This window comes from Plasmodium reichenowi, chromosome 4 (assembly GCF_001601855.1).
Source record: "Plasmodium reichenowi strain SY57 chromosome 4, whole genome shotgun sequence".
Taxonomy (NCBI): domain Eukaryota; phylum Apicomplexa; class Aconoidasida; order Haemosporida; family Plasmodiidae; genus Plasmodium; species Plasmodium reichenowi.
In genome coordinates, this window is record NC_033649.1 from 671,398 (window position 1) to 681,980 (window position 10,583).

Below are 10,583 nucleotides of genomic sequence, written 5' to 3' on the forward strand. Positions count from 1 at the left end.
GAACCTAATTTTTATAGTAATCGTTTTTTTTTCTTAGATAATGATATGAATGGAAGTTTACATCAATCTACTAAAAATTGCACAAAGTATTGCAATTCTTTTGTAGTTAATTATAATAATGTAAGTAATAGTAGAAAGAAGAAGAAAAAAAATACAAACCCAATCATTTTTAATAATAATATGAATCATAATAATAATAATAATAATAATTGTGACCATGTGAAACCATTGTGTTGTTCATATATTTTACGATTCGAGGGCCCTCCTCCACATTTTTTAATTATTAAGTTTGACAAAGTTAATAGAAAGGCCTATATAGTTAAAAAGGTACCAGTCAATAAAAACATTTCCTTTAATTTGGCAAAATTTATAGCAGAAAAGTATATCAATATGTTAAGAAAAAACTTGAGGAAGAGAGAAATAAAAATGGAGAGGAAAAGAAATAATAACATCTTGAATAGTAGAACGAAGAGGGGTTCAAGTAAAAAGGAACATATTGAAGCGAATATGGAAAATAGTAATGATAATATTAATAATAATGATGATAATAGTAATAATAATGATGATGATAATAATAGTAATAATAATGATGATAATAATGATGATAATAATAGTAATAATTGTAATAATAATAATAATAATGATAATATCGTTAATAATAATAGTAATAATATCAATAATAATAATAGTAATAATAATGATGATGATCATCTTGTTTGTAACAATGAAATGGTTCATAATAACGACTGTGGTACTATAAATAATTATAGTAATAATAGCAGCACGAATTATTCGTCGGATTATTCATTTTCAAGAAATGGAGAAGTGTTAAATGAATATAATGAAGACGATTTGAATAATTATCTTCTGAATATGGATATAAATTCTCTACCTTATGAGGATTATAATTCTGAAAATTATGTTAATGAGAAAATGTGTAAAAATGAATATTTGGATATTGATTTAGAAAATATAATTTTTAGCAGGAATGCAGAAAAGTATATAAAATTTTTAAGTAATGTGAAAATATATTTTTTAAAAAAGTTAGATGATATAGATTATTTTAATACTAATTGTAAAGACCCATTTGAAAATAAAATTGTGATTATAGTAAAAATGAAATATGACACTTGTGTTAAATCTAAAGTGTTCATATTTGAAAATATGAAGGATTTGGAAAGTGAATATGAATACGTGGATATCGATGAGAATGAACAGGATAATGATAATATATGTTCTAAGAAGGGAGGTGACAACACGTTTGTATCTTTATTAAATGATGAGGGGCATATGAATGATAGTATGTGTAACTGTTCAAATGATGCCAACAACAACAACAATAATAATAATAATAATAATAATAATAATCTTAATTGTGGTGATGACGGTAATAATAATAATTCATTCGATGCATATATCAATTCGTCAAGCCATGTAGTAGGCAACGAACAAACAGGTGATAAACATGAAACTAATAAGAAAGAAGATAATGAAAATGAGGAATCGAGAAATGTAAAAACAGAGGGAAATTTTATTACAAAAAACTTTTTTGGTTTATTTAAAAATGAATGTAATGCTAATAATGGTTCTAATAAAGAACATTTGAAAGAAGAAGATGTGTGTAATAAAAATACAGAGGAAGAAGAAAAAATGAATATAATAAAAAGTGATAATCTTAATAATAATAAAAAAGAGAAAGGGAAAAAGAAGAAAGAAAAGGATGCGGATAAGAATAAGAAACATAAAAACAAGAATATTCATGATAATAATAGAAAAAAAAAGATGACTGTAAATTATAGGAAAAAAATAATTCAGTTTATACGTAATAATATATATATAAATTCTTACATATATGATTGTTTTGAAAATAAATATACGAATAATAAATTTTTTAAAGATGATGTAATAATAATAAGGAATACTAAATCGGAAGAACAGGAAGAAGAAGAACAACAGTTATCTTATACTGTACCATATTATATATATGAATTGAATAAATTTGTATTTATAAAATTTATGAAATTTGAGAAATATATAAATAAAAATCATGACATAGCAAATGGATATATACAATATTTGTTACAAAGTAATATTAAATGTATAAATGGTTATATGATAGGGATTAGATGGGTTCCCAATGTATTTGCTTATGAATATTATGTGTACAAAATAACGGAGGATGTACAAAGTGACTATAAAAAAGAAAATGGATACATGACTAATAATAATATAAATGGTAGCAATAATATTAATAATAATAATAATGATCGTCATAATAATAATCGTAATTGTAATACTATATATAATTATTCTCTAGCAATGGAAAAGGATTCAAACGAAATAACTATGAAATATTTAATCGATTATGAGAATAAAGTAATAGATAATGTATTATGTGTGTTACATGAATATTACCAAACTAGCTTGTTCACTGAGCATTGCATATTTAATTTATTTAAGTTGGTATTATTACGTGTAAGTTTATATATTGGTGTGTTTAATACAAAGGTAATCACCTTAGATTTGGATAAGGCTATGTATCGAATGAAAAAATTTTCGGAGCCTATTAGTATGTATGACAATTATGTGTTTTCAGAAAATGATAATACTATGTTATTACAAGGTGGTGATATGGTCAACATGGAGTACCACATGAACGAAGTTGATAATAACAATAATAATATTAATAATGTAAATAATATTTGTAATAATGGGATCAATTTGGAAGAAAATGCAAATAATGCAAATAATGCAAGTAATGGAGATGATGTGAATGATTATAACGATGGTTATAAAGAGGAAGATGACGATGATGAGGAAGAGGATAATAATTTAACAAAGAAAAAAGATGAGGAGAATACAAATTATAATATCAATATTAATGGTGCAGAAACTTCTGATGAGGCAAAGAATAAAAGTAATTTAAGAATAACCTTTTCATCTGTTCATTTTGATAATGAAGGAAATAAAATTAGTGATAATCATATATATGAGAATAGAACTAAGCATGTGTCTGATAGTGACATGAATAATAATAATAATAATAATAATAATAATAATAATAAAAATATAAATTATTCATCTTCTCATGATAAATACAATGAATTATTTGTAAAGAATGAAAAATGTGAAAGTGAAAGTTATTTACCCAACAAGTTGAAGAGTAAGAAAAAGGTGAGTTACAATTTGGATAACACATCTATATCATTAAGAAATAAAAGAAGTAGAGATGTTGGAAGTAGTCAAAATTGTGATCCTAATAATGATCATAATAATAATAATATGAGTGGTAGTAGCAGTAACAATAATAATAATAATAATAGTAGTAGAGGAGGAGGAGGAAAATGCTATGGAATATTAAAAGGTGAAGGGGATCAATTTAGTATAAAATATTATAGTACATCAGCAAATAATACATCATCAACTCTTATTAATAATAAAAAAGATTATTATTCAAATGCAAGTGATTTTAGTGGAACTTCTCATTTAACGACTAAGCATAAATATCACTTACGGAGTAGTAACCCTCAATCAACTGATAATTATTCATCAGAAGAATATATGCAAAGGAGTAGTATGCGTACACGAGGTGCTGAAAGGTCAGCTAATCGAAATAAGATGTTATATAAGCTTATGAATAAAAATGGTTTAATTGAACCATATTGGTGGTTCTTTTATAATTTATATGAAAATGCTTGTATACACGAAGGAAGCAGTATAACAAATAACATGAACAATAATAATAATATGAATAGTAGTGGTAATAATTATAACAATTATTATTTTAATAAATATAATAATAATAATAATAATCAGAAGAAGGGAACTTGCGGGGAAGATGCCTTAAATGAAGAACAAAAAAGAATTCTAGAAAAAAAATATAAGAATAATTTGTTAAATCATTTTTGTGCAAACACCGAGAAATTAAAAATAAAATATATATCGATGGTACACGATATTATATATAAGAAATATATGCTTTTAAATAATACTATATTTCCCCGAAATTTACATGAGTCAGAGATATTATATACATTATTTCCTCATGAGCCTCATACGTTTATGTTTTTATATACGGATGATAATTTTCAATATCAGAATGAAGTATTTTTGAAACAAGTAACCTTTAGTGATAACATTAATTGGTATCATTATCCCTTGGGTGGTCAATATAATAATATGGATTTGTATAAAAATAATGTGCATGATGAAAAGGAGAGAATGGTATTACATATAAATGATTATTATAATGGTTTAGGAACGTCTCCATATGTGATAGGTAAAGATTTTTATGTGGATCATTTAATTATGGGTGATTCCAAGGATAGCACATCCAATATGTTAATGAGTAAGAATTTGAAATATTCGAATTTGCCAAATTATGAAAAGGTACGAGCAAATTATAGAGAAGCTCATTTACGTAATGAAAAGGAATGGAAAAATATTCAGAATGGAGGATATTATAAGACCATGCTACATTTAGGAGAAGACATGGAGCATCCATATAATTTTGGAGTATATCAAGATCCTATTATATCAGCATATGAAACGAATAGGAATGATTATGGGTTTACAAATGGAATATTGGCAAATAAAATATTGGAACCATCTACTTCATCGGCAGTAACAGCAGCAGTAGTAAGTAATAATACTGGAACTACTCAAAATAATAACAAATATGGTACAAATAGTAATAATAATAATAATAACAACAATAACAATAACAATAACAAGGTGTTTACTTTTGAGAGACGTAGAAGAGGTGTGAAGGCCAATGAATATTATGACTACTTTGTGACTGATAAAAGTTTGTTAGGAGGAAAAGGTAAGTTTCATAATGTGGGTGAAAAAAGAAGTGTTTCGAATACAAATTTCGGACGTAATAATAGATATTACGATCAAATGATAGGAGAAGATGATGATAAGAAAAATACTAGTGATAATGATTTAACTTCATTAAAAAGAAGGAAGAATGGGAATAGTAAACGTGCAAAGAGTAATAATTTGTCTAATGTGAAGGGTTACAGTATATATAATGTTGAAAATAATGGTGACGCACAAGCAGAAAATGGAAATAACAATGTGAACAATAATTTGAAGGGTAATATGAAGGGTAATAATTTGAACGGTAATACTATTAAGAGTGATGTAATTAATCATGATGATTCGTTGATACCTATGGGACCCTTGCCTACCGGTGTATATTTCGACTCTGCTAGAAAATTATGGAGATGTCAATGGAAAGAAAATGGAAAATTTAAAACAAAAGGTTTTAGTTTAATTCATTATAATACACTTGAAGAAGCTCGAAAGCAATGTATTTTGTATAGATGCGATGTAGGCAATATACCTGTAAAGAGTGAGTGGTTAAATCCGGTATATGTAAGATCCTCTTATTTTTATAGTAAGAAATATGCAAGTAGTGCACATAATGCGACAAGTGCAGGAACTAATTATACTACAACAGCTGCGCATAGGGAGTTGAAAACAAGTTCATTGAACTTGAGTCGATTGAAAGAGAAGACAGGAGTAAGTCAAGGGGCAACGACCACGAATAATAATGATAATAATATGGATAATGTGAGCAATGTGAATCATGTGGATAATGTGGATAATATTGTTAACAATATGGATAATAATTTGAACAATGTGGATAATAATGTGAACAATGTGAACAATGTGAACAATAATAATGTAAAAAGTAGTGGAGTTGAAAAAGGATTTATGGATGGCTCTAGCAAAGGATCAAATGATGAAAATTATTATGTTGGCCAGACCAATACAATTAGCAATACGAATAATAATAGATATTCTACTCGAAATAATACAGCTGCATGTGCTGCTGCAAGTGACAAGGGGAATGAAATTGATATATCCATTTTACAGGAATTTGTTTCAAAAAATAAAGAAGGTGGTGTGTCGGTAGATGGAGGATTGATTGAGAGTGCTTTGGTCGAAAGAGGATTGATTGAAAGTGGGTTACTAGATAGTGGTTCAGTTAATAAGAACAATATGTCATTGCGTTTGAACTCGAAGAATGTGATGCTTGGATATAACGGTGAGGAGAATAATAAAAGAAAAAAAAATATAAAAGATAAAAAAAATATAAAAGATAAAAAAAATATAAAAGATAAAAAAAATACAAAAGATATAAAAAATATAAAAGATATAAAAAATATGAATAATATGAATAATATGAATAATATGAATAATATGAATAATTATAATTATAATATTTATAATTTCCTTTTTGCAGATAAGAAAAATAAGAATAATAATTTGAACATTGGTGTCAAGGAGGAAGAGAAGCGACGAAAACAGGTGGACGTGGTAGGCGATGGAAGTGGAACACATGCATTGAAAAGAAGCAAGCGAAGTAAGAGTAATAGCAAATACAAAATGGACCTAAGGGTAGGAGACTTAAAAGAAGATTTTGGAAAAGATATGTCTAATTTAATTAATGAAGAGGATATAGAAAATTTTAGAAATACATTTAATAAAGAGTATTTAAAAAGTGTACTAACAAATGATAATAACAATGATGGTATAAATAATAATAATGATGACATTAATAATAATAATAATAATAATAATAATAAGAACAATAATAAGAACAATAGTACTAATAAGAGCAACAATAATAAGAAGAACTACAATAATAAGAACCAAAATAATAATGATAACAACAACGATAATGGTAATAATAATAATAATAATAATGATGACAATAATGGGGACAATAATATTAGAAGTAATTCATTTTTCCTAGATGGAAAAGATATTAACAATGAATATATAAATAATGAGAACTTTCCAAATGACATTCAGTCGTTCTTCAAGTTTTTAAATTCTAAGGATGTGAAAGATGAGACTAAAGGAAAAAAGTATTTGGATTTTAAATTGGGAAATGGACTTGATGGAGAGGAGGAAGGAGGTGGTGATTATGATGAGAAGGAAGACGATTTATTAGATGAAAATAAGAATGGATTAAATTTTTTAAATGATGATATTAATAATAATAATAATAACAATAATAATAATAATAACAATAATAATAATAATAATAATAATAATAATAATAATAATAATAATAATAATATTAATAATAATAATAATAATAATAATAATAATAATAATAATAATAATAATAATAATAATAATAATAATAATAATAATAATAATAATAATAATAATAATAATAATAATAATAATAATAATAATAATAATAATGATTTGTTTGAGGCTATGAAAGCTTTTATGAAATATAATGGAAATATGATGAATAATGAAAAAGGCGAATTGTTATATGGTAAAGGTGGTAATAATAATAATAATAATATTAGTAATAGTGGAACTTATGTTAAGAATAAGAAGAGTTCCAAGTATGAGAATAAGTCATATGGTGGTGATGTGATTCCAAGAAAAGAGATGAAGAAAGAGAGAAGTAAAAAATCACAAAAATTATTAAGTTCTCAAGTTAATGAATCGTCAGCACCCGTTAGTAATAATTATAAAGGTGGTGGAGTACAATTTTATATGAATTTAGATACGACTAATTTGTTGGCAGCATCTCTAATGACAAATAATATAATTAATAATTTGAATAGTCAAGGTAATGGAGACAATTCTCATGTTAATAATAATTATAATAATAATGCTTTGGGTGACATGATGAAAAGTAGTAATAAGGAAGGTGTAGGTTCGTCTTGGTCTCCATCAAATATGTGTCCTGATATATTTTTCCAGGATATCCAAAATTTCATTAACTTTGCTAAGCGTAAGGAGTGTATAAATGATGAAAAGGGGGAGAACGGCGAGGGTATCCCGACGAATATGCGCATTATTGGTAATAATAATAATAATAATAGCAATAGTGGTAGTATAATAGAGAATGATGTGTATGAGAATTATTTAAAGTCGCTTATAGTTCAGTATGAGAACGAGGAAAAGTTAAAGGAAAAACAGTACGTCCAAATGAATAACAACAATAATAAGAATAATAATAAGAATAATAATAACAACAATACTAATAATACTAATAATAATAATAACAACAATAATAACAGCAACAATAACAATAATAATAATAATGTGAAGTATTTCCAATTTGGAGATAAGGAAGAAGAAGAAGATAAAGAGAATTTGGCTAATTTAGATAATGACAAATTGGAAAAGGAAAAAAATGGAGGAGGTGGTGTTGTGTCTTCTAGTTCTTCATCACCTACTACTGGTTTTTTTCAAAAGTATTTAAATATCTTTAGCAAGAAAAAGAATGGAAATGAATCTGAGGAATATATGAACAATAAGAGTCAGGTAGATAACTCTAAATATGTGGAATGTGGGAATGGAGAAAAAGAAACGAATGATTATAATACTCGTCGAAAAAAGAAGGATGAGAAATTTAGTGTTAGTAGTAGTAATGCTTTATATGATATGAGTAAAGTGTTGAATAATAATGGTTTGGGTAGTATGAATAGTTATAATGAGGCTTATAAGAAGAACTTAAATTTTCTCTTACAAAAAAGTAGTATGAATAATAATAATATGCATTTGAATGTATATAATAACGGAACAGGAGATAACCATGTGGACAATTTAGAAGGTGGCAATAATAAAGTGTTGAAAAAGTACCATAACAATTTAGGTTTTAATAATATGTCGGAGGCAAGTTTATATGAATATTTTAATTTTGCTGCGCTTAATAATAACAATGGTAGTAATATATTTGGTCAAGATAGAAAGAAAAATGGACATATTTCCATTAACACTAAAAGTAGTAGTATCTTTATGAATGGTATGCACATGAATAATTATCACAATAGTGTAAATAACATGAATAGTTTTAATAGTAATAGTGACCATATGGAACCAAAGTATGATGGATATGATGACAGTATGATGAGGGGAATGGTAGAAAGGGGATTATCTTCATCGCTTTATTTTGGTAATAAGCAAAAAGGAAAGGAATCAAGTAACAATTTGAACAATAATAATAATAATATTATAAATAACATGAATCATATGAATCATATGAATAATATGAATAATATGAATAATAATCAATATGTGGATGGTCAGTTAACAGAAAATGAAATTTCTAATCAAAATGTTGCTGGTAACATTAAAAGCAGTAAAAAGAAAAAAGGTAGTACAAATGATGATGAAAATATTAATTTAATAAAACAATCCTTGCCGAAAGGTATTTATTATGATCATGCGAAAAAATTATACAGAGTGCAATATATAATAAATAATTCAATAAAAACGAAAGGATTTAGTGTAAAGAAATTAGGTCTAGCACAAGCCAAAATCGAGGCAGAATCATTTAGAAACTTTTGTTTAGAAAATGGGTTATTGAATTCTCGAAAGAGGAGGTTAAATTCTCCGTATAATAAGAAGGATGAGAGTTTTAGTATGATGCCTGACAATGAGGAGATCCTATCCAATTTGTTGTTTTTGTATAACTCGAACATGAATAATAGTATGAACAAGATGAGTATTAATACTGATGGTAATAATAATGATGATAATAATAATGATAATAATAATGATGATAATAATAATGATAATAATAATGATGATAATAATAATGATGATAATAATAATGATGATAATAATAATGATAATAATAATGATGATAATAATAATGATGATAATAATAATGATGATAATAATAATGATAATAATAATGATGATAATAATAATGATAATAATAATGATGATAATAATAATGATAATGAAATGTATCAAAATGAATAATTTATATGAAATAGTTGCATATATATATATATATATATATATATATATATATATAATATATATATATATTTTCCCTTTAAACATTAAGAGAAATAGAATAAAAAAATTAAATTGAAATAATTAATATGAATTATATTAGAAAAAAAAAAAAAAAAAAATATACACATATATATATATATATATATATATATAAATATATTATTTTTTATACAATGAGCATGTTGTATGTGTATTTATATATATACTTTATAATTAATTTCTTTTTTTTTTTCTTTTTTTTTTTTTACATATTAAAATTAATTTTTTAGAATTTATAATCCATATATGTCGCTTTTCATGGCAAAAAATTAATACATCCATTATTAATATGTACATATGTATATATATATTATAAAAGTATCTATCTATCTATATATATATATAAATATTTACATATTTAGTGTTTTATGTTTATGTTTATTTTTGTTATCTGGTTCATATGCTATATATATATATATATATATATATATATATATATATATATATATATATAATATATATTTATTTATTTATTTAAACTTATTTATTTTTTTATCTCATTTTTGTTAATATGCTTATTAATAGTATATATATTTCTTTTTTATATTGAACTTTAAAAAAAAAAAAAAAAATAGCAACAAAATAACAATAATTTAATCCTTTTAAAAAATATAAATATATGATAAATTTTTTTTTTATTGTTATATGAAAATGTGAATTAGAAAAATATAAAAGTAAAAAAAAAAAATGGTATGTTCTTAGAAAAATTTTGGGTATAAATAAATATAAGTCGTTCCAACAGCAGT

The 10,583-nt window shown here is 24.6% G+C and overlaps 1 protein-coding gene across 1 annotated transcript in view; it reads left to right on the forward strand.

Annotated features, from left to right (window-relative positions):
- The window catches only part of PRSY57_0417800 (transcription factor with AP2 domain(s)), a gene marked incomplete at both ends in the record, with an annotated part of 10,431 nt that extends 672 nt beyond the window's left edge, over positions 1–9,759 (forward strand). Inside the window, one exon of the mRNA XM_012906034.2 lies at positions 1–9,759. This exon is cut by the window's left edge and continues 672 nt beyond it. Within this exon, the coding sequence (XP_012761488.2) occupies positions 1–9,759 (9,759 nt within the window).
- Positions 9,760–10,583: the final 824 nt, after the last annotated feature.